Source organism: Amborella trichopoda, chromosome 1, assembly GCF_054954075.1.
Source record: "Amborella trichopoda isolate Santa Cruz 75 chromosome 1, AtrichopodaSantaCruz75HAP2 v2.0, whole genome shotgun sequence".
NCBI lineage: Eukaryota > Viridiplantae > Streptophyta > Magnoliopsida > Amborellales > Amborellaceae > Amborella > Amborella trichopoda.
The window spans coordinates 54,588,196-54,613,863 of record NC_142336.1 but is presented as its reverse complement, the minus strand read 5'-3'; the positions used below and the strand labels follow the sequence as shown (position 1 = coordinate 54,613,863).

At 35.9% G+C, this 25,668-nt stretch overlaps 1 protein-coding gene across 1 annotated transcript; it reads left to right on the top strand.

Moving 5' to 3' along the window:
- Window positions 1-14,608: 14,608 nt before the first annotated feature.
- On the top strand, window positions 14,609-16,742 carry LOC18440918 (uncharacterized). Its single transcript, XM_006851053.4, has one exon. The coding sequence runs from the start codon at window positions 15,024-15,026 to the stop codon at window positions 15,948-15,950; it is 927 nt and encodes a 308-aa protein (XP_006851116.1). The 5' UTR covers window positions 14,609-15,023; the 3' UTR covers window positions 15,951-16,742.
- The last annotated feature ends 8,926 nt before the right edge of the window (window positions 16,743-25,668 follow it).

Below are 25,668 nucleotides of genomic sequence, written 5' to 3'. Positions count from 1 at the left end.
GAGCAATGAAGATGGAGATAAATTCATTTTGAAGGTTTATTGCGTCGTATTCCTTTGATGTTCCTTCCTACAAAGCAGAAATTTATGATATTTAGTGAAAGGTGGTCGCACTCGGGAGCCACTGGACCGGATAGAACTTTCACGCTTCATGAATCAATTTGTTGTTCACTCAAAATGCTAATCGAATTTGAACAAAGAAATCAAAGCAAAAAATGACACATTGAACAACCAAATTATGCCCTTTATGTTTTTTATTTTACTTTTATGGAAAATGAGGCCTAGGGCACCTATCAATGTGCAGTTATTTACATTCAATTATATTAATAACGAAGAAGATCAATACATTTATCTTGCTTCTTGTTGGTCTTCTGCTCTTTCGAATGCTTTGATTACTTAGAATTTCCCCTCTCTATCCAAGTATAGTTTTTCTTTGTTGAGAATGTTCATCTTGGGCCCAAAAACCTTTGAATTTTTCTCACGTCCGTTCAAACCATTCGAATTTGCACAGGAAGTGGATGAGAGCAGTTGCGGGTGAGTGGGCTTAGTGCCCAATCACCCACTATTAAATGGATTAACCTTGTGTTATCACTGGCCAAGGAGTGTCTAGATTAACAAACGGTCCTGAGTACATATTTATAAATCATTTTCATGCATATACTCTTATTTCATTGTGAACTGTGCCGTGCGATTTTTTACTGTGGGTAATCGATATCTACCTGCATGATGGTGTATATTCATGAGCTTTCTACTAACATATTCATATATTTGTGAGATTTCTGCCCAAACATACATAACCATTGCCGTAACACATTTGCATGTTAGTGATTGTAGTACGTTATACTTCAGTTCAATTTTACCAAGAATCATCATATTTGAAGTTTAAAAGAGGACCACGCGTAATATGAGCGCGGGCCATATGATACGATTTTTATCCAAACAAGTGTTATGTTACCCTAAAATAGAATCGGAGTATGCAAATGACAATTTTGATCACATTTCAATCACTTTTTTAACAGATTTTTTGAAAATTGAAAAATAAAATCACACACAGCTTTTGGTTGCACAATTAGGCAGTTTAGGCTTAGAATGACTATATAGGTCATTCAATTTTATATATTTTAACCTCCTTTTATCTATATGTTATACATTGGATCAATTGTAGAGCCCTATTGGATCAAAATTTGAAGCTTATTGCTCAGTAAACCATCAATCTATAACCCTTTTGTCATTTTTGCTGTCATTGAATTTGATGTTTCATTGAATTTGAATGATATATAGAAGGGATTTTGAATGATATATAGATCATTCGATTTGAATTTGAATGATATATAGATGGGACATGGGATTTGAATTTGAATGATATATAGATGGGACATGGGATTTGAATTTGAATGATATATATCATTGAATTTGAATGATATATAGATGGGACATGGGATTTTGAATGATATATAGATCATTGAATTTGATGTTTCATGACAGTATTGATCAATTCAATCCTTATTGTATTGATTTCAGGCCATTTTTCTCTGAAAAATATTGGATTCAAACTCCTTTCGTGTTTTGTCTGCTGCTAGGGGATTTGGGGCCTAATTTTGGCCATATTAGTGGCTTTGTCAATAAATTGGATCTAAACTTGATCCGTCATGTAAAATTTTTTATCTATGCTATAATGGTAATCACTATTCCGAAAAAAGACTCAGCCAAGGTACTTGATCTTTGGCCGAGGCGAGTGACTTGGGAGAGTCCGAGTAACTCCTCTTAATCCAGCCCAAGTTAAAAAAAATAACTATATATTATATAACCTTCCTACTTCTTGCATAAAATGTTAATTGGGGTTAGGTGGCTTGTTTTTACTTTTTTTTTGTATGCCTCGATTGCCGTAATTTTTGGGTCCGATCCTCAGTACCTCTCGAGTTTCCCTTTTGCCTTTTCCTTTTTAAGGACATAAATGGGGGGTAAGGTTTAAAAACAATGCTTGTGGGGGATTCAAACCCCAAACCAAGTTGTCAAATAAGCTAAGACGCTACCCAACATGCCATTTTGTAACATTTGGCTATTTTAAGACTATATATGGTGAGTGTACTGCACACTTGGGCAAAACTCACCTTGCCCTTCGGGTGAGGCCAAGTAACTAGCCCAAGTCGGAGTAACTTGGCAGAGTCGGAGTAACTCGGCCGAGTCCGAATGGACTTCGGACTCAGCTGAGTTCCAATACTCTAATTGTGATATATGCTTTCTCCTCGCCTAATTTCTTGTTCTGGTTGCTTGATTTCTTCTTAATTAGGATTCCTTTTTTTCTTAATTGGTAGGTGCTTTCATCGAATAAGAACAATTTGGATTTCTACATTCTACATTATAGTATTCATCATGAAATTCAATAGGAGTTATATTTTACTATGTCATTGAGTTATTGCAGAAGTAGGAAAATGATACTTTTTGTTGGATAAATTATCCCCATAAGAAAATCCCATTTTATATGAGATGAACATTGATATTGATAAGTTTTGTAAGTCAGTTGGATACCCATTGAAGTCCAATTAGATTACAATCCCTGAATATATCGTGTATTTTAGATATATGTGACATCTATGTGGTTCCTATCTAATATAGGGGACTCATAACCTTCTATATAAAGAACGATAAAGGAAAGAATATGTGTGTCCTATTTGGCTTACCATACGGGAAACACACCTTTCTCTATAGAGAATAGGCTGGTTTCTTGTAGAGAAGCAATTCTTATGGAGAATTTAAGTGGTTTCCCTTGGTTTCTTGTATAGAAACAGTTCCTATGGAGAACTTGGGTGGTTTCCCCTTTTAATGAATCAGTTACTCTTACCATACTAGATTAAGATTTAGCTAAGGAATAGAGATAGGAGATAGAGATCACTTGGTGATGTTAGACAACAGAGGTAGTATAAAAGGGTGACTCAACTAGGATTTGTTGAGGGCAAAATACGTGATGAAACTCTCATTGATATAGCAGATTTTAGTTTTTTATGTATATGGATGTAACTCTTTTGGAGTCAACCACGTAAATCTTTATGTTCTTGTATTATATGTGTTTTATGTTTTATTTCTTATATTAGGGTTCATACTCTTCCCTATTTTAGTTAAGTACACAATGTTGATGGGATTTAACTTTTGGGGTTCTTATTTCTGTTTATAAGAGGGTTCTTAAATCCTAATAAATGGTATTAGGGCACGCAATTCAGTATGAGACTTGGATTTTTACTTTTGGTCAAAGAAAAACACATGACAAAATATGAGAGTGTTTTGTTTGAGGAAGATAACTACAATAGCAAACACAATTCTTTTTGGTAAGAATGGCAAAGGGATTAGTCTTGCGAAAAAAATGAAATCATAAAGCTATGCGACGAATAATGGCATGGTGTGCAAGTGATTTTGATATCAAAGTGGAAATTGTTGAATTTGATGACATCCAAAATCACTCTCATAAGGAAATTTCAAATTATATGACATTGGTATTTAGAGCAATATTAATAAGTTTCCTAAATTAAGTGCGATACCCATTGAAATCTATCTTGATTAGGACTCTTGGTTATATCTTATGTTTGAGATATGTGTGACATCTATAGGGTGCCTATATGAATGGGATAGTAAATAATATGTGTGCCCTATTTGAGTCCTAATACAGTAAAAGGAGTGAGTTTCTTAATAAGAGAAGAATCCCTCCAATGTCTCTCTTGCAAAATGAGAGGCAGGTTTCTTGTAGAAACGCGGTTCTCATAGAGATTTTGGATGGTTTCTCTTTTTCAAAAGAGAAAGTTTGGCTTTCTCTCAAAGTTCTCTTCTTGGACTATAGTTTAACTATGAAATATAGATGGGAGATCAGCTGGTGTTGTCGATCGATAGAGTTGATATAAAAGGGTGGTTTTGTCGAGGGTTAGAGAAGTAGCTATGTGTCTCAAAATTAGTGTGGTAGCTCTGATTAGTATAGTGGATTTCAATTTGCCATCCTATAGATATAGCCCTTTTGGGCTGAACTACACAGATATTTATGTTCATGTGATATGTGAATTTTATGTTTTATTTTTTGTATTTTGTTTTATACTCTAACCTATTTTGTTTCCAACCAGTTAAGTATGCCATCCATCCTGATGCGATCCAACTTTTGAAGTTCTTGTTCCCGAATATAAGAGGGCTCTTAAGTCCTAACAACTTAAATAAGACATATTTTAGAAATGAAAGGATTGAAGAACAAAGAAAAATAAAGATATAAGAAGTTGGTAGTAGTTTGCAGGAAAATAGGATGGATCCGTAATGAAATCAGGAGAGATAAGTTAGATGGTGGATCCTTTTTCTTGTGGGAGCCCTCGACGATTTTAAGTGCATATATTGCAAACCTTCTTAAAAAGATGTCGTTTACATTCGGAGATCTAGAGAACTGTAGATATGGAAAGAGAATTTGAATCCTCTTGACATAGAAATTGCTTGGTGTTGACACAAATAACTAAGTGCTGCGATTCGTTATCAAGACATCAAGTAACGGCAATCGACCGAGAATGCACACTCACAGCATTTAGGAGGTAATTAAAAAATTGATTTATTGCCAATATTTTGGTTGACCGATATAATATTATTCCCCGACTTACTGACTATAGTTAGGGCTAAGACATTGAAGTTCCACAAGAACGTCCCCTGGCAGTGACTGGATGGTAGCAATTTCTGTAGCAATGTCGAAGGATTCGGCCGAGTCCACTTGGCCCTTGCCTGTAGCTGAGGTGAGTACTGGAAGACAATTCGCCTATGTTAAAATTATATATTTTTCAAAAAAAGCTCTTTAATTTTGTGAAAAGATCTTCATAAATTGTAGAAAGACTTTTTTATATAAGCTATTGCACTCTTATGATATACATTCCACTAAATTTTCAAATATCGTAAATCTTGAAAATTAGCATATTAGCCTCCTCATAGGTTGATCTCTTTGCTTTCCATTTTTATGAGAAGTCAATTTTTAGCTTTACCTTCATAAGAATTAGGAGCAGTTTTTAATCGGCAAGAATCTAGAGAGCTAGCAACCTTGATCGGCATTTCTAAGTAGATCAAATGAGCGATAATAACTAGAGATTTACTGGTTTTAATCCATACCTCTTGAACTACATATTAAGGGACTCACATGTCTTAGGCACTTGACTGTTTTACTAGACTGGATTCCAACCTTCTCTGGATAAAAGCTATATTTATTTCGTTATGTCAGTTACTTGTGGGATAGTTAAAAAGAGACTAGGCTCTTGTTGTCCTTATGCAGAGTTGCCTTTTGTTCAAGCCAAAAGATTGCATACTCCGACATGAATTGTATATTATAGGACCATTAACCTTTGGTACAATAAGGTCACAATTATTAATAACCATCTGATGTAAAATTTGACAGTTTAGGTGTAGGACACTATGAGCCCGTATATAAATAAGTCATCTCTTAAAAATCTATTTTTGAGATGGATTTTTTGGCCTAATTTTTTAGGACATGTAATCTCTGATATGGAGATCATGAATATGAATAAATAAATAAATCTTGAAAATTGAAGATAATAATTCTATTAAGAAAATATTTAGACCATTAGTTTCAATTATTTTTATATAGACCACCTATTTCCATCCATATTTAAGATGGATGCTTTATTCCTCGAGGATTGCAAATGTAGAAATGATGTCCCCGTCACATGAAACAATTTTCTTTAGGAGTATTACAAAGTTTGAAAGAATTTCTTTTGAACGTTGAGCCCAATCAATGGAACAAATGCAGCCGCTTAGTTTTACATCCAATGGTCAAATTTATTTGTGGCCTCCAAGTACCAAATATAATAGCTGTATTATATTCTTTCCTTCATAAAAAGCCTTTCTAGGAGTTTTTTTAGGACTCAGATTTTGGGATGTGGCCTTCTACCGACCTGCCTCAAAAGAAAAATCTTAGGCACTCATAAGTACCTAAAAAGAGTCATGTCCAAATATTAAACAAAAGCCATCCAATTCTCAGGACTTCATATCTAAGTTTTTAAGAACTCAAAATTCTTTTCATATATTTTGAAAATACTCATCTAACGCTTTTAAAATTGATCTCAAATCTGCACATCGAGAAAATCCTCTTATGTAGGGGGAGCAAGTGTACAATTTACTCCTGGAGGAGTACGTTGTACATGCTTTTGTCGACTATGATATCAATATAATTAAAACAAGCAAAAGGCCATTGGGTGACTGTAGGCCTTAATTAATGGAGAAAGGCTATGACATGGTTTATTAGTCTTCGAGGATCCTCTTGTGGACAATTCCATGAGTGAAGGGGTGGACAATGAAAAAGTATTGCACCTCATGTGATTCATGTAATTTTATCATTTATTCTTCATAAATGGTCTGTACCACAATTCGTGTCCTAATATTTCCTATGGAGCATGTTGGTACTTGGGAAGATTAAACAATTTTCAACTCTATTTTTTGTAATCATCGTTTATATTCTGCACCCAATTCATGGGGTGTCCTTTTCTTATTTACATACTCATTTCTAACAAAGTGATGCAGGTGTCGTTTAAGTGTCAAAGGAATGTACGTCTCTACTTTCGATTACTATTTTAGAGGATTGTGTATTAATGTCATTTATTTGTGGTACAAGGAGGTCAAAATCATTTGTCGTCGTATAAACTTTGACAATGTAGATGTGTAAAAAAGTATAAAATATATATAAAGTTATATATATTACCAAAGGTGAATGGTCTTATTAAAAACGTTTTCGTTTTTTATTTGGAAATGTACATTGTGAGTCAGGGGATGCATGCGTCTGCTGACCATCTAACGTCTATCTTAAACATCGACATCAAGAAAAGGACATCCAAATAAACGGGGCAGAAATTTGAAAAAAATATATTTTATTTATTTATTTTGATATTCACCATGCCCTGGATTATGAATCACTCAAAATTTTGGATCCTATCCATCTTTAAGATGGACTTTAGAGGGTGGACGCACATGTACATATGAAGTGGGGACTCATAGAAACCCCATCCTTTTTATTTATACCAACGGGATCTAAGAAATACATACCTCATCTATCCATAATTTTTTTATACGATTGTATTTATTGTACAAGAGACTATTTACTTTTAATATAAGGAGGTCATAATCACACATCCATATTAGATGTGAAATCTAAAAAATTGTGTGAAAAACTTTTTCTTCAAGATTTTGAGCCCCACAAGTGTTAAGCCCACACAATTTCACATCCAATGATAAAACGTGATTGTGAACACTTTGTACTAAAGGTGTGAGTTTCTTGTACCAGAGGTGCATCACGGTGTACCTATTTACATCCATGGGATATAACAATGCTTCTTTTCTTGATGCCCAAGTATATATTGTTGCATAACTAACTACTCCCTTTCTTTCTTTTTATTTTCTTTTTTTTTTTTCTTTTTTTTTTTTGGAGAAATCATGGGGAACTAAGTACTTGAGAGACTAATTTTATTTGCTGTAGGACCAGCTACTTTATTTTATTTTTTTGAGAAATGATGTGGAACTAAGTACTCGAGAGACTAGTTTTCTACTTGATTTGCAAGAGAAGCATGTACTCAGTCTGTAAAGATAGCATGCATTCTTTGATTAATTTGTGTGGTGGGGGGGAGAAAAAGCAAGCACATCACAGGGTTAAAAGGAGAGATGGTGCAAATTTGATGCTTGTGCTAAAAATGATGGTGGATTCCTAGACTTTCTTGACAAAGTTTTCATGGGAAATAATGATTGGCCTTCGATCTCTCGACCACATAGAGACACGAGTAATTGGGAGCTCTTATTTAAGTCCCCATACTTTAGATGGCCAACTCAAAGCCAAAAAGGCCATTTGAATATGGGAACAAATGGAAGGTTTAGAGCGCCAGGGCACTGATTCTGCTCACCACTTCCACTCTTTTCTAATGCTTTTCAAAGTTATTAGGGGCTTCAAAGGCCATAACTTTTCTTTTCTTTTCTTTTCTTCCCATTGGTGCTGTCTTTTGATAATAACTAAATGGGACGCAGTGCTATACTTCTTAAGGGTATAGTATTTGGGGTCTTTTTTTTCCCCCTTGGGTCAGAAAGAATATTTGTGTGTTTCTCCCTAACATCCGTACCTTATGCTTTCATGAATAGTGGAGTCGAGTAATTACGTTTCAACAGAGAAATTCGGGCAATTATAAAAATGGATTGCATGTTATCACCCACCATCTTCTGAGAAAGATGGATGGTGAATGTCCGGTTCAACTACCCTATTCTATACTTGTCTTGCCTACAAGATATGTCCTAATTAAAATACCCTTTCCTCATGAAATTAAAGTTGGGATTCTCTCCCTTAGGTGTGGAAATAAGCTACCACAAATGAATATTGGAAATCTATGGTCATGAGTGTTGCTACAGTCCAATCAAGATGTGAATGGTGATAGAGAGAGAGTCGGACCTATTTGAACGTAACATGGGCTAAGTGTTCAGTCCGAGCAATAGGTGGAATGCTACGTGGTTAAGGCTACAGGTCACTACAACGGAACATCTTGAGTTCTATTCCTATCATAAGTAAAAAACCCCATCCCCATTGAACTACCCAAAAGAAATAAACACTAGTCGGTCCGATTTGCTCTCTAAATATAGCATGATGCATACAATCATGTGCCCGTGCATTGATGGGATCGTGATAGACTATGATGGCCACATAAATATGGCATGATCTATACGATCACGTACACAATGCGACTATCACCATCCAATCGGCTTGGACGACAATGTTGACAATGATACATCTACATTAGTCACGTTTTTGGTGGGGGCCACTCCGTCACCGTACAGCCTATTATGGAATGGCTAAAAAACTCATGGAAAATGGTTTGATTACGCTGCAATCCTATCAAAAAAACTAGAGCCTCACCTCATGACTCATTGGAAATTATAATTCAAGCATCGGAAAACCTTTACATTGATCATCTCAGCTTTAACATTATGGTTGTAAAAAAAATTTACGATTTTAAACTTCAAAAATTGTGCATATCGTAACAAATTATCTAGACTGTCCATTTCACCTTAAAAATAAGTGTTTATAGATCTGTAAGATCCCTACCATTTTTTTAGTTACAAATTTTATTATCAATCTTGGATATTTGTCTTAAATCCATCATGGAAATTTCCGTTGCCGAAAATACTTTCTATACGTAGATATGAGGTGAGGCTTTATTTTGTTTTCCTAAAGGGTAAGCTTCAACTCATGTTGTTAATGTTATTATGATCATATGGATCAAATTAGGCGGACTACAATAGTATGTTTACTTTCCTATTTAATTCATAGGCTTGACCATAGCAGAATTTGAGGGGTTTAACATGGGATGATAATGATGAGAATGCTTTTGTAGACAATAGGGCGCACTTCGCATACCGCTGTCAACGTGTCGAATTTTCATTGGTCAATTGGTCTAAAGGAGGCTCGAGCAGCTGGCGTTCGCGTGCCCCTTATGCTACATTTAGATTTTAATATACAAGTATTCATTGGAACATATTATTACTATTATACATTTTTTTTATTGTTAATATATTAATAATATTATTATTTTATGCATACAAAAATTATGCCAACGTGTGGCTTTATGGCAACGTGGTGGTTGACTTTGTGTGGCTAATTATGCCTGAAATTGCAATGGGTCGGTGAATTTCTATTAAAATTCCATCCGATTTTTTGTTTTAAAAATTCAAGCCTTCTGCTTTCGGTTCCATTAGGAAGCGAGCAACTTGTTCAGCACACCGGGTCCCAATAGATCCAATCCTAGCCCGACCAGGATGAGGGCGAAGGGCCTCAGCGTAGAAGCAAATATATGAAAAGGGTTATGTTAAGGTGTTCACATTATGGAATAATTAAACATTGGAAAAAACCACAAGACCAATTTAGACTGGAGCAACCCTAGCCCAAGCGCTTGGCCTGCGGCGACTGTTCTCTTGCAACATTTTGTAGCCTTATGCTCACTAAAGGTTATACAAAACAGTGTTGTCAAATTTGCTTCACTTCAGCCGAAGAGGGTGAAGGCTTCGGAGTTTAGACCTAGACCAAAACGAAGTCAAGCTTGGTGATGCCTCTTCGGTCAAATTCAGGTCCGCTCTGGGTTGATTCAGCCGAAACTTTGGTCTCTTCGGCTTAAACAAATATATATATAACTCTTAGAAAAACCCATACGGTGCGGAGCTTATAGGTGAAAACACTGCTCATTTTTGCTCATACACGTTGTGTAGTGGCTTCATATATATATATATATATATATACATATATATATATATATATATATTGGCAGTGATGTCATGCAAGACCCAAAATTTTGTACGCTCTATTCATCTCAATAATCAATCTAAAAACAAAATGTTCAATTTGAACCTTAGATATGGTCAAAATGAGTCACTTCCAAAACGAATCTAGACCATTCATTTGGTGAATTTCAAGATCTTAGCCTTTATAAACTCAAAATCATGTTTTTCTTTTTTCACATTGTTCATCTAATGATAATAAAGCCATCCAAAAAAGTTGGAAATGAAAAAAATCTTTCTAAGGCCTAGATCTAAACATCTCACCAAAATGAATGGCCTATGTTTATTGGGCTAAAAAATACTTTCTAAATTGTATTTTCAAATTTTTTCTTTTTGTGATTAGAATGAAAAGAGTGTATATTTCAAAATTTGGATCAAACAAATGGCTATAACATGGTTTTTGAAGATATACGCATAATATTACTATACAATGGTAACATGAAATTATTGCCATATATATATAGGGTGCGGTTTGTATAGAGCCGAGGCTCTAAAGAGTCAAATTTGAGCCCACCTTCAAATAGTGTCAAGAAATATGGTTTCACTACTAGAAATTTTTATAATATCCTTAAAAAATATTCTCATCTTTAATTATAAAATTTAAAGCTTTAAAATAGTATAGGTCAAACATATCTATGAAAATCTTGAAAATTGAAGGTAAAAAAATGCATTGCAAGATGCACTATTTCTGAAACTTGAAATCTATTTTTTTCTCATATCCATGTATCGTGATGTCGAGATGAACAATTTGATGATATTTGGGCATCAAAACAACCTCTTCTAGTGAAATATTTGAGGTAAGCTTTTAATTTGATTGTTTAGAGCCTAGGCTCTATATAAACTTTTCTTGTATATATATATATATATATAAATTCTTATTTTTAAATATTTTTTATTTTATATATTTTTATATATGAGTATCTAATTTATTTATAGTAAATAAAAAAATCTGAAATCTTTTCCCGAAATCGATCAAAACACCGACTTGCTTCATTTTTCTCACCAAACTAAAGAAGATTTTGAAGTGAATCTGACAACATTGATACAAAACTATGAACTATTGCTTTAAAAATTAGACTAATATGTCGAACCTATCATCTACCGGTTCAAAGTTTCATCCTGCTGAGCCGATGTCTCGGCCAACTCAGCGATATATAAAAGAATAAACAAAATTTAAAAGATTTAGAATGTTTAAAAAAGGCATAGAAATTTCAATAATATTAAAACCACCGGTTTCATAATAAAAATATCATGCAATTTATAGAACCTCAAGTCTGAATCCCCAGAACGGTGGTTCCGGCCCTCGATTCGACTTGGGCAATTCTGAGTCACACCAGCTACACCATCCCATGAAGCATGTTTGGTTTAAATTTAATTTTCAGTGAAGTAGCTTTTTGTAGTAAACATTGACTATATGAACATAGCCCTAACCTATATTTAGTAAAAACACAAGCCAAAAGTGGGTTTTGCATGTTCATTTAATCCAACGCGGTTCATTTAAAGAAACGCGTTTGGAACTTTGAATGGTGAAACCGTGGAACTGAGGTTTAGCCGGAGGAATGCAAATATGGAAAAAGGTTCTGTTTGTGTCGGAGAGAGAGAGAGACAGAGGAGGGTTCTGTGAATTAGAGGAGTTAAGAGACTTTGGAGGAAAGTTAGAAGCGGAACTTGTTTCCACTAATGTAGACAGGCATGGAGGTGCGTTTCATCAATTATAGAGAAACAAGAGATGTTGAGAGAGAAAATGGAAGATAAAACTGCTTTTAGTACTAGAGAGATAAAGTTAGAGAAAGAGAGAGGAGACATGTTCAGTAGAGAGACTTTGCATAGCAAGTAAAGAGAAGGACATGTACAAAATGTATTTCTAGAGAGACAAGACAGAGGTTGGTTGCATAAAGCCAGGAACGGTTATGGCTTTGACTGAAATTGGGGAGAGAGAGAGAGAGAGAGAGAGAGAGAGATGTTAACCAGAGAGGCTCTGCATAGTAAAAGTAAGCAACAGTTTATGTAAAGGACATAGAAATGTGCAATAAATATTTTTTTTAAATATAATTTGATCTTAATTTTTAAAGAATAATAATCTTTAACATGGAAATCATGAATATGAAAAAATAAAAATAGTACTTATATATATAAAAAAAAAAAAACATTTTGACTATTTGTTACAATTGTTTTTAGACGGATTACCTATTTTTGCATCCTTTTTTAAGATGGATGCGTCGTACCTCTAGACCGTATATTGTAGAAATGCAGTCCAGCTCGTATGAAACAATTTTTCTCACGTAAAATTGCAATTTATATTATATACGTGAGGTATACTTAATGTAGGAAAAATCGAACTAGAATGGTTAACTGGACATGAGCCCGAAAGCGATTCAACTAGCCTAACCGGTAAACCGGCAAATGCAACCCTTCTAACTGAGCAACTCTCGGGCAGTCAAAAAATTAATAAAAAAATATAAAGGGATATTTAAAGAATGATTAAACAAAGCACATCCAATTAAAATTAATCATCATTATCATTTTAGGCTTTTTACAATTAATTGAGGTTGGTTAGAAGTTGAAAATTAGTATAAATAAATAAATTTTAAAAAATCGATTTGTATTCAAGGGTATTTTTGCAATTTTCTAAAAAATTGAAAAAATTTAAAAATAAGTACTATTGATCGGAACAATTTCCAATCGTTCTGTAATGAAAAAAAATTAAAAAATACATTACAAACAAAATCTCTTATTTTTTGGGATTATATATGTATACATATTTTAAAAACTAACCAATCGTTCACCAAAACCAACCGGAACCGGATAATGAGACGTTTACTATTTAGACCATCCGATTTTTTCCTTCAATGGGTGTACCTCAAAAAATCTAGTAAAAAAAGTGTCTCGAAGTTGGAGAACCTTTTAATTAATCGTATCAACTTGGAAATATATGTATATAAAGGGAAAATAGAATTTTTAGTTCTAAAAACATTGCATCTTGGAGCAAGTATCATTTATTTTCAAGATTTCAAGCGTTTGCATATTTTGTGAATTATAAATGCGAAATTTGGGTTGTTTGTAAGGTTTCCGACATAAGAGTTTCAGCAAAATTTAGAAATATGCGTTAGTATAAAGTGGGAAACCTATAGAAACCCCACCATATACAAAACTTAATTTTAGAGAGAGACAGTGGTTGGTTACATGAACGGTTATGGGTGAGAGATTTTCCTTTTATGCCCTGGCAGGGCAGGGCGGGGCAAGAATAAGAGGAGTAAGAAAATGGAATGGCAGCAAGCCGCGCCGTACGGTGGCAACCAATGGGGACTCGTGATTTCGTCTCGAGTTTTGAAGAGAGAGAGAGGGAGAAAAAGCGCAATGCGGGATCGTACGGCCAAGAGACGAGATCTTCTGTCAGGCCTGAGGAGACTTTCTCTCTCTAGGCCCCTTTCCTCGGATTTCATCCGACGCGAAAAGACTATAATGCCCACCTCTCGTCTGTGCGCTCAGTCTACGAATGGCATTTCTGATATTTCATGAGTTTAACAGACCTAAATTCATCGATATTTGGACATAAATTTTACAAATTTCAACTTGGCAAAAAATGTGACAATAAAAACCATTCAATGTCGCAACAATGTCTAAAGTATCCCTATGGCAGTAGAATTTACTTGTGCTGAGCTAGGAGCAAACAGTACGTGGAGAAAGAACGTCAGAAAGTCGAAAATACCCCTAATAATTTACCGAATTTAACTTCAGACAAGCCTGTAATGAAGGGCACTTTGGTAAGAATTTGGGGAAGGGCAGGTGGGAAAATTTTTGGGAGGCATGTTGTGAGAGAAAGAAAAAAAAAAAAGGGGAGAATGCGCGTAGAAATGAAGAGAGAGAAAATAAGAAGTAAGGAGAGAGAAAGAGGTGAGATTTAGAGAGAGAAAGAGGAGGGAGTAAGAGAAGAGAGGAAGGGCGGTAATAATGAGAATGGAGATCGCTATCGTCAAATATTTGCGAGAATCCTTGGATTTCGAATGGTTTTGTTGGCATTCTTTTGGCATTGGACGGAGAGAGAATAGAAAAAGGCTGTCGCCAAAGGGCCCGCCTGAAAACGATCAAACCACATTTCCCGATCGCCGGAATTTCTCGTTTCTCGGCCCATTTGTGTCGTTTCCTTCTACCACTCTCTCATATTTTTTTATTTTTCTTTCGTTTTAATGCGGCGAAAATAAAATGGGTCATTGTATTTTTAGTGGCGTGGATGGGCCCGGCCAACACATGACTGGGGCTTTTCACGCCTACAAATTCAGCCCTCTCCCCCACCTCCCTCTTATCCCCGCATGCATAACTTGCCCTTTCTTTGCTCTCTCTCTCTCTCTCTCTCTTTATTACTACGTTCTTGCCCTTTGTTTTCCATTTCCTACCTTTCATTACTACTCTCTCTCTCTCTACCTGCCTTTTGTTTTGCTTTCGTTGTTTGAAGGTGAAATTTAACCCCCCTCTCTCTCTATAGTTGCTTGAGGCAAAATTTGTTAATCTGCATTTTGGCAACTAGCCCCTCCCTCAATGTATTTGTTTGAAATTTGAAGGCAAATTATGTCCCTCTCCACTTGGGTCTCTCTCTCTTAATCCCTCCACTTCTTTGAAGCAAAACTTTGTCCCCAGCATTTGGCTCTCTCTCTCTCTCTCTCTCTACTTCTAAGCTAAATTTCAATCCCTCTCTCTCTCTCCCTAAAATGTCAGGAGCATGCCAAACCCTCCACTCTTTCCAGGATCCAAGACTCAATGATCCCCCAGGAATAGGCTCCCTCCTCCTTGGCCCCTACCATACCAAATCTAACTCTAACCCTCTCTTTCTCTCTCCAAAACCAAGTCCCCCAATTCTCTCTCCTCCAACTTTCTCTCTCTATCCACCACTACCTCATTCACTCGAAACCAAAACCACAGAAGAAACCAGTGAATCACAAACCTCTGTTTGGAAGCACCCAGCACAAACTTCTCTCTCTAAATTGAGCACCAAGAGCCTCGAATTGTGCACAGAGAGCTTAGGCAGCGAAACTGGAACCAGGTGCGGAGAAGATTGGCTTGAAGGCGAGGAAATGAGAAGAGAGAGAAAAGCAGTGAGTTACAGGAGACTGGCCTCCTCGAAAAATGGCGCTCGCCTATTTCCGCCTCCTCTTCCTTCGATTGCAGGCCAAAATGGCCCCTGTCTCCATGTGAAATCACATAGGAAAGATGGGCGTTTGGTAATGAAAGCTGTGATGGTTCGTTCTCAATCTTACTTGCTCGCAGAGAGAGAAGGCGGTCGTCTCCGGCTCCGCTTCATGGCTTCGAATTATCGAGAGACGGAAGGTGTAGAGAGAGAAAGTGAGGAGGACTCGCGTTTGGAAACAGGGGAGGTACGGAGAGAAAGCGCGGAATCGAGATGCGGGTCGGGTGTTGGTGCGGGGGGAGAGGGACAGCTAGAGAGAGAAAGCGAGGGATTGAGCTCCGGATCGTGGGGTGGTGAGGAAGAAGAAGAAGAGAGAGAAAATGGTTCTGAAGATGAAGAGTGGGGGATGCGTGTTAATGAGGTGGTGAATCCAATTCAGCTGAGGCCCAGTCGATGTAAAGAGGGGAAGGGCCCGTTGATATGGGAGCCTTTTTGTGTTGCATCTTCTTAACTCTCTCTCTCTCTCCTCTTTTTCACTCTCTAATTTTCTCTCTCATTGTTCCCTACACACTTGTTCTCCATCAACGTCCACCAATGTGTTTACCGTAATATCTTAAAATCTTTTCATGCTCCTTCTCTCTCAACTTCTCACTCTCTCCCATCTGCTCTCCTCAAATATTCGTACATTTCGGGAACGCCTCTCTCTTCCCCTCATTCGTACTCTCTCTCTCTCTCTCTCTCTCTCTCTCTGTGAACAACGAAAGGTTGATGCCCTAAAAATGATTCTCTCTCTACCTTATTGGTTCTCTGTCTCTCTCCGTGACGTTCTGGTTATGTACCATTGGTACGGGGGAGGGCATGAGTCCTCCCCGCATTGGCCCCATCCACCCCAAGTTGCACTGCTCTCCCCACGTGCACCGGCCAGGCGACTGCATGTGCTCTCTCTCTCTCTCTCTTGCGTAGCCCCTTGTCGGGCTTACGTGAATATGAGTGAGTGGCCACTTTATCACTTGGAGTTCGCTGATTCTTTCTTGTAAGAGAGAGAAGAAGGTGGTGATGTCGGGGATTGGATGGCCGTAGCTTTTGGACGGTGCCTTGTCCCACTTAATGATTAAGGCGTTTCTCTCTCATCCCTTTTTTTTTTTCCTTTCTTTCTTATTATTATTATTTTCTTTTTTTTATATTGCTATGCGAAGGTGAGCAGATTGTGGCGTCGCACAAATGTGTTTTTGGACTGGCTGCGAGCTTCGGATGCCCACAACCAGTTTCCATCACTTAAACTAAGCTTCTTCAATTTCATCAATCTCTCTCTTTCTCTCTCTCAAATTTAGGGTTGTTTTTGTAATCTCTCTCTTTGGAATCATGTTAAATGGATTGAATCTGTCCTGTGTACCTGGATATCTTTCTATAGATGCAGGAACACTTATGTCACTTGAAACATCAATCTAGATCCGTGGTTTTTTGCAGCTCAAAACCAAGTACAAATCTACAAAGAGTTAAAATGAATAGTATGAAAAATTTAAAAATAACTATCTTCATTTTTATGTGTTTTTTTCCAAGGGAAAAGTTTACATAGAGCCTAGGCTCTAAACAATCAAATTTGAGCCTACATCAAAAATTGCACCAAAAGAGGTTCTTTTGATACTCAAATATCTTCAAATTGATTATCTTGACATTAAGAAGCATGAACATGAGAAAAAAAATGAATTTAAAGTTTTAAAAATAGTGTAGTTTATAACGTATTTTTTGTTTGTAAATTTTCAAGATTTTCAAGTTTTCATAGATCTATCAATTTACACTATTTTTGAAGCTTTAAACTTTATAAATCAATATGAAAATATATTTTAAGACTATCAAAAAGATTTTCAATATTAAAACCACATTTCTCGATACTATTTGAAGATAGGCTCTAATTTGATTGTTTGGAGCCTAGGCTTTATACAAACCGTGCCCTTTTTCTAATTCATTTAAGGAAAAAGTTTATATAAGTACGAGGCTCTAAACAATCAAATTAGGGCACACCTAAAAAATTTCACTAGAAGAGGCTGTTTTGGTACCCAGATATCCTTAAATTGATCATCTCAACCTCAAGAAACATATACATGAGAAAAAATAAAACTCAAGTTTTGGAAATGGTGCATCTTGTAATGTATTTTTGGACTGCCAATTTCCAAGATTTTCAAGTTTTCATAGATCTAATCGATCTATATAATTTTTGAAGCTTTAAATTTTATAATTAGTGATGAAAATATATAATATATTTTAAAGCTATCACAAAGATTTTCAGTATTGAAACCATATTTCTCGACACTATTTGAAAGTGTGCTTTTCTTTGATTGTTTAGAGCCTCGGCTCTCTACAAACGCCACCGTTCATTTAAATCACTTCAATCGAATAGGGGCATGACAATCCACAATCTCACCCGAAAGATACAGTTTCGGCACCATAAAACTTTATAATGGCACAGGAATCGAGTTTGGGCTAAGACGGAAGCAGTTGGGTTTTAATGGCCTCACATTTCAAGATCCATTCCTATTCCTATGTAACTTTGTCAAAAATAAATAACTTTATAATAGCATACATATTGCTTTCATGAAAGGTTTTTTTTTTTTTTTTTTATGCTCATGCATTTCAGCTCAATGTTGGGACGATCACTTTGAGGGTTTTTTTTAGGAACCATTTCCGATGGTTTTTCCATTTGCCTTACTTTTAATAATATAAGGTGGACACATATATAAACTTTTTCTAATTTTAAAAGGATTCCACGAAGACGGTCCTGGTCTTTGTAAATGGGCGCTTACCTACTTAGTCCCATACTGAAAACAATCTCTAACTAATCGGGCGCTTACCATGAATGACGGACCAACGCAACGCAACGCAACGCTCTCTTTTATCTCTATAGAGTTAAGAGCACCATCCAAAGTTGTCCATCTCGATGCTACCATTTGAGGGTACCACTTTCTCTCTCTTCCCTTCTGTTTCTTATTCTTTCTCTCTCTCTCTCTCCTCCATTCACACCCAACACTGGCTATGTGTAGCCCACAAACATACCGACCGAGTTGACACCGAATTTTACTTTTCTTGAGCACAAGAAATATTTGGGGCTTTTTACGTGGCTCTCTCATTTGTGTACGTGAAGTGAAGGCCCGAAACTTTATGCTTCAATCCTCTCCACGCTTTCTTGCTTTTAAAACAGGATCAAGAAAACAGGTACTAAAAGACCCTGAAAGATTTTCATTTTGAGAATGCTATATTGATCCACACATTTTATGGTGAGGCCTAAAATTCTTTAGTTATTTCATTCTTATCTTATTCTGATTTAAGTATAGGACTTGTGACTGGTTCTAAAATCTGACTTGATACAAGTCATAAAATGCCAAAAAAAAACTTATTTGGGTGCGGTTTGTATAGAGTTGAGGCTCTAAACAATCAAAGTAAAGCACAGCTTCAAATAGTGTTGAGAAATGCGGTTTCAATAATATAAATCTTTGTGATAACCTTAAAAGATATTTTCATCTTTAATTATAAAATTTAAAGCTTCAAAAATAGTAGATCGAATAAATCTATAAAAACTTGAAAATCTTGAAAATTGACGGTCCATAAATGCGTTACAAAATGCACTATTTTCAAGACTTGAAATCTATTTTTTTTCATGTCCATCCATCTTAATATCGAGATGATCGAGTTGAGGATATTTGAGCATCAAAACAACCTCTTCTAGTGAAATTTTTGAGGTGGGCTCTAATTTGATTATTTAGAGCCTCACCTCTATATAAACTTTTTCCAACTTATTTTGGGTTTCCACCGAATTTTCTGAAGGGAAAGCTTTCTATGTTCCCCCTACAACATAGAAGTTCTATCTTTCCGTACCATCCAGCCGTCCATTTTTTATCAGGATAGCCACTCACCGTTTGATCTTAGGTCCGACGTCTCAAAGTATTTTATTTTTAGTTTTTTAATACAATTTTTCTAAATATGAAATTTGGAATGTACCATCTTCTCATTGGGGCGTACCTATAAAAAATATTAACAATAATTTTTTGATAAAAAATAATGACCAAAATACCTCTTGAATCTCTCAAGGGTATTTTGGTCATTTTATTTTATCAAAAATATTTTTTATATATTTTTGGTTAGTGCGAGTTTAATAGAGGAATGGACATCCAAAAATTAGTGTCAAAATAATTTATAAAAAAAATTAAAAATAAAATAGTGTAGAGACGTGACATTACGATTGGAACAATCTTAACCCTCGATTAAAAAATGAACGGTTGGATAAAAGGAGGATAGAACTTCTATGTTTTAGAAAAAACATAGAAAGCTTTCCCTTCACTGAGTCCTCATACATAACACAAGGTTGGGTTCCTTTTGGAGACGATAAGAGAAGATCAACATCAGATTGGTTATTTCCCCATTCCATGGACCACTCTCACTATCCCCATAACCTCTCACACGTGCTGAAGGAACATTGGCACGTGTTAATCATCTCGATCTTAACTAATGCTATATTGTAGGTAAGATAGAAATGAGAAGAGGATGAGGGCCCCGTGTCCCCATCATTATCCGTTTTCCTCAAATCCCTTACACACGTTTTTTACTAGCCTTGTCCCATTGAACCAAAATATTGTTTCTCCAGGCCCGGCCCCTCTCTTATTTTTCTCAATATTCTTTTGTTAATGAATGGTATAGGTTCTCATCGATGGACCGTCTTTGTATGCACCCAATGTAGTAAAAACAAAAAGCAATTTACGTACGGACACAAAATAATTAAATAAAATAAAAATTGGGTCACTTTGGGCAAAAATTAGGGTCGGTCAAAAGCCTTTTTTTTCTTATCTCAAAACTACCGCGCGTTGTAAGGGTACCAACCTCCAACTGTTAATTGTTTTTTATTTTTTATTTTTTATTTTTTATCTACTTTTCTTTGATAGATAAAATCGGTCCGTGTTTGGCATCCTCCGGCTACATTGAACAACTCCATAATGCGGTTCGAGGATGCTCAGATCGCACCGTCTTCGGTGCCTCGTTTTGGTGGTGTTAGCGTGGTCCAAGGTTGGAATCCTTGGACCCCATTGAACCCTTGGATGCCTTCAAATTAAAGAATAATGATAAAGTTCAATTCTTTCATTAAACTTTCCTAGTTTCTTTAGATAACGTCTTACAGCATTCATCCATTTCTAACTGAGGTTTTGGTGGTTTTTGGGTATTTCGAAGTTGGCATCCTCATATCGAAGTGAACATGACCCTATAGCCCTATTTTGCAAAAAAAAAAAAAACTTAAAAGCAAAAATAACAAGTGGTACGAGGATGGAATTCCATCCTTTGATGGGAAATTTAGGAATAACAAAAAAAGAATATCTTTTTACCTACTCTTTGTGTAATTTTGGTCCATACGTAAATTGCTCTAAAAAAAATATAAGGCATGAATATACAGGGGAAATAGATCTGGAATGATGCAGAGCTGCTTGCAAATGGTCTTGCAAAAGCCTTTCTCCTTATACATTTTAATCGATGAACATTGTTGTATTTTGCTTTGAAAAATACTACCGGCTATTTCAAAATAATATATTCTTTGTATCATAGTATTCTGAAAGGTATATTTTACCTTATTTGAAGAGAGACTAGAAGGTTTATTTATCCTACGTTGAGGAATGGAATTAAGGAACTTTCTTTAAATATAAGTTTATCCTCTTCACTTGTGCATATGCATGCGTGAGGGTACAAGGCTACTTAATGGCATACTTTGTACTTCACATGCTTGCATTAGCACATGAGACGTCATTAGCCCGTGCATATAAACGTGTTGGGCTCGTGGCCTATATATTGTTTTATTGCAACGAGCAAAGCCGCTAACAGGTCTTGGGGCATTCCAATGATTTGTGCCCCACTGGTTCTAGTGGCGCACGCTTGTGAATTGTGCTCCATCGGTGAAGATGTGCAACTACGATAGATTGCAGTGCTTCTGTACTTATACTTCATTGGTGAACACGTGAATATAGGGCGTGAAACCTGCAACTCAAAGTTAAAGTGAGGTTATTGCTTATCCTTTTGCACATTGTTGTAACAATGTTCTATTCTCATGGTTGTGATTTGAAGAGATGTAATTCTTTGTCGGGAAAGGTTTCTATACTTCTCTTATAACATAGAAGATCTATGCTTCTCCTACCATCCAGGCTTCCAATTTTCACAGTCCCCTGCTCCTATGTCTCTCGAGGACAAATTTGCCTGATGAAACTTCGATGTACACATATTTATGTTAGTAAGGGACAAATAGCGTATTAAGCGCCAGGGTCAGAGAGATTGAAAATTCTTTTGTGATTAATTTTTGCCCCTTCTCACCATCTTTTTCGAATAATTTAAGACTATATTGCAAGTGAAACATGGAGTTCGTAAAAGTTATGAGCGTCGAATACTTTGATGAGTCGAATGTTTGGAGGTGACAACAAAAACTTATTTTTGACCACATTCAAGGTGACGTATGTCTTTATTGCTCCTATGCTGGAGGAGGCACTAAGAGTATAAGGAGAGATGAAAGAATAAGCACAACAATGAGAGAAAAAGTCAAAACTTCACCGGAAGTGAACGGAGGACGACTTCATTATCAAGGGACACATCATTAACCCACTCACATGCCTCATCTTCACTATGTATGGGCCTTTTTCCACAGTGAAATGAGTGTGGGACAAGTTGGAAATCAACTATAAGACCGAAGAGTCAGGTAACCAAAGATTTTTCATTTCTTATTATCTTGACTCTAAGTTTGTTGATAATAAGTCTATAGTAAGTGAAGTATATGAGTTAAAGTTTATCGTAAGTGAACTTAAAAGTTGTAGAGCAGAGTGGAGTGAGGTTTTCCAAGTGGGAGTCATTAACCATAAGTTGGTTACCTATTATGGAGAGAGTACCAAAAGAAAATAAAGCACAAAAAGCTTGATGCTTCTATTGTTCAACTTCAACGGTGTGACAAGGGACGTTTTGCAAAAGTCTTAAGGATAATGCTCTAAACAAGAAGCCTTTCTTTTTCAAAACAGATAAAAAATTTAAAACGAAAAGTATTTATTACCTTTGTGGGAAACCAATGCACTACTTTAAATAGTGTTGAATCCGAAAAAGGATGGTAAAGTCCCAAATCTAAGATAACCACCGAAAAGGAGAAATTTATGATTATGATCACTGAGGTCAATTTAATTAGAAATAGGCAGAGGCCTCCCCCATCGAGGGGGAACCGAGGACAACCCCCTGCTCTTCTATAAGGTTGGACTACCTTGCCTAATGTAGGGACCTCCACGAACTCCACTCTACGATACCCCAGAAGAATGGGGAGCCCGGCCCTCTTCTTTCTTCTTGATAGCTCCTTTTTTGTTTGCTCTTGCCGCACAACGCTAAGACCCAGCTCTTACATTTTTAATGATCCTGGTTGGTGTGTAGACAAAGGTGCTACTATCTATGTTTGTAACAATAGGGTATATTTCATGACCTATGAGCCGGTAGAGGATGGAATCTCATTCCACCTGGGAACCCAAGCCCTGGTAAGGATGATTGTTAAAGGCAGAACATACCTAAGATTTGGTTCAGGCAAGTTTCTCTATGTGCCTGAGATGAGGAGAAACCTAATGTCTGGCAATCTGCTTAATATGCATGGTTTTGGATGGTCATAAATTTTGATAAGATCATTTTGACCTAAAGAAGTGTCTTTGTTTGCAAAAGGTATTTATGCAATGTGATGGTCAAACTCGATTTGAGTAATGAAGTAAAGAATTCTTCCACATCTCTGGCCAAAATTAAAAGAAAGCATTTCCCTTCAATGGAGAGGAATCGAGACTTATTAGGGTTTGTACATATGATATTTGTGACCTAAATAATGTCATCACCATAGGAGGAAAGATGTACTTCATCATATTCATGGATGATTGCTTTTGGTATAAATTCGATGTATATAAAGCAGAAGTTGAAAATCAACTTGAGGGAAAAATTAAGATTTCAAAGAGTGAATGTGGTGGAGAATATCTATCAAATGAGTTTTTAAACTTTTGTGAAAATAATGGGATTGCTCACCGAGTCACCTCATGGTAGACTCCTCAACAGAATGACTTAGCCAAAAGAAAAAATTGGACTTTGGTGGAGATAGTCAATGCCATGATTATTAATTCCCATTTGTCTTTGTCTTTGTCTTTGTAGGGGTGAGGCTTTATTTTTGGCGTGCTTCATTTTAAATCGAATACCATAAAAGGTAGTAGATAAGACACCGTATGAAATCTAGTCCAGTAAAAAATTACATTTAAATTTTCTCAAATGTGGGGTTGTTTGGCATAGGTAAAATTGTTGGATCTAAAAAATAAATAAATTGGGACCGCGAACCTCTAGATGTGCTTTTGTGGGGTATGCACAAAACAATAAGGTGTGTTGTTTTCTTGAACTAAGTTCAAATGCCACAATCAAATTTAGAGGCACGGATTTCTTTGAGATTTCAACTCATGAGAGTGGACCAGAATGTGTTAATCTTGCTACAAGAGAAGAACGAGGAACTTGTAATGAACCCACTGAAGAGGCTATAGAACTAAGGAAAAATAATAGAGTGAGAAAGGATCTTTCATACAATCTAGGACCTAATTGTTACATCCACTTGGTGGAGGCTAACCAAGAGAAAGTGTTAGGTGAAATACTTATGGTTTCAATGGAGGAAAAACACTCTTTTATTAAATGAAGCATTAACATATCATGATTATGTCTTTGGAAGAGACTGCTAACAGGGAGAGGTATTCAATTCTTGCTAATAATATAAGGAAGTCAGTAGACTTGCCGTCCAATTCTAAACCTACTCGATATAAATGGATTTTCAAAAGAAAAAAAAGCCCATTAACAATTATAAGGCCAGGTTACATGGAAGACTTTGAAGTTTGAAACATTCCTGATTATAATAGGAGCTTACAAAAAGGAATACACTCGACTGCTCTAAATGCTTAGATTACTCTAAATACCTTGAATGAAGGATTGTCACACAATTAATCCTCATACACTTTGTCATATTAATGTTAAAAATAAGTGCAAATGAGAGTGGTCCCCAAATCTCCCAAGGTATATTAATAGCCATTTCTCTTATCAAGGTTATTTTTATTGGGAAATTGATCAAAATACGCTTAAAGTATAAATTATTGTTCATTTTCAACTATTTTAACGTGTCTTTTGATAAGTTTTTGAGATTTAATAGAAACAATAAATTATTAAATAATTCATCTTCTAGGTCTATTTTGATGAAATTCACTTGGTTTATTGCTTACATTAACTAAAATATTATATAATTCATCTTCAAGGTCTATTTTGATCAATTTCACTTGGTTTAATGCTTACATTAAATATTATTATGTGATGAAATAAAATGTCAATATCGAATGTTCAAAATTATGTGGATTGTGAAGACACTCAATCTCATCCACACTCGAGAAGGCCTGTGAAACACAGTAGGGGTGAGAGTTGTAAGAGAGAGAAAAGAGACATTTGAAAGATCAAATCCGAATGGTGATGGGATGAAGGAGAGGAAGTTTGCCGTGCCTTTTCCAACGGATGATAGACTTCAAATTCGAGTGAGAAACTTGGATTTCCGGGCCACCACCTGTCTTTTATGCCATCTTAACATGTTCCAAATTTCTCTCTCAATCAAATGCATCTCTCCATCAAATTCACACACATTCTCTATCTCCCCACTTCAAAACATAGCCCGCCAGTCTCCGATTAAAATAAAGTTGTTTTAAAAGGAATGTGTACAATGAGATCTTTCATATATAAGTAGGTCACCATTCTTTACAACCGTTTGATGTAAAATTTGACAGCTTTGATGTATCACAATATTCGAGAAAATTTCTTTTGAAGTTTGAGCTTGATCAATAGAATAATTACAGCTACCCAATTTCACATTCAATAGTCAAGATTAATATGACCACCTTGTATCAAGGGTGAACGTTCTCATTATATATTTTCCCTATTTTAAAAAGTCTCTAATTATGTAGAGGAATTATATAATATGAAATCATTTATTTTTTGTACAAGAAAGTGACAATCATTTTTAACATTGAATTTAGATTTCAATGGATTGAAATGTGCCATAACATTTGAATATTTTTCTTTTAGACTATGTGCCCAATCAATAACATATCCTCAACCACTCGATTTCATATCCAAAGATCAACGGTGATTCCAACCTCCTTATAACAAAAGAAATGGTCTAGTTGTAT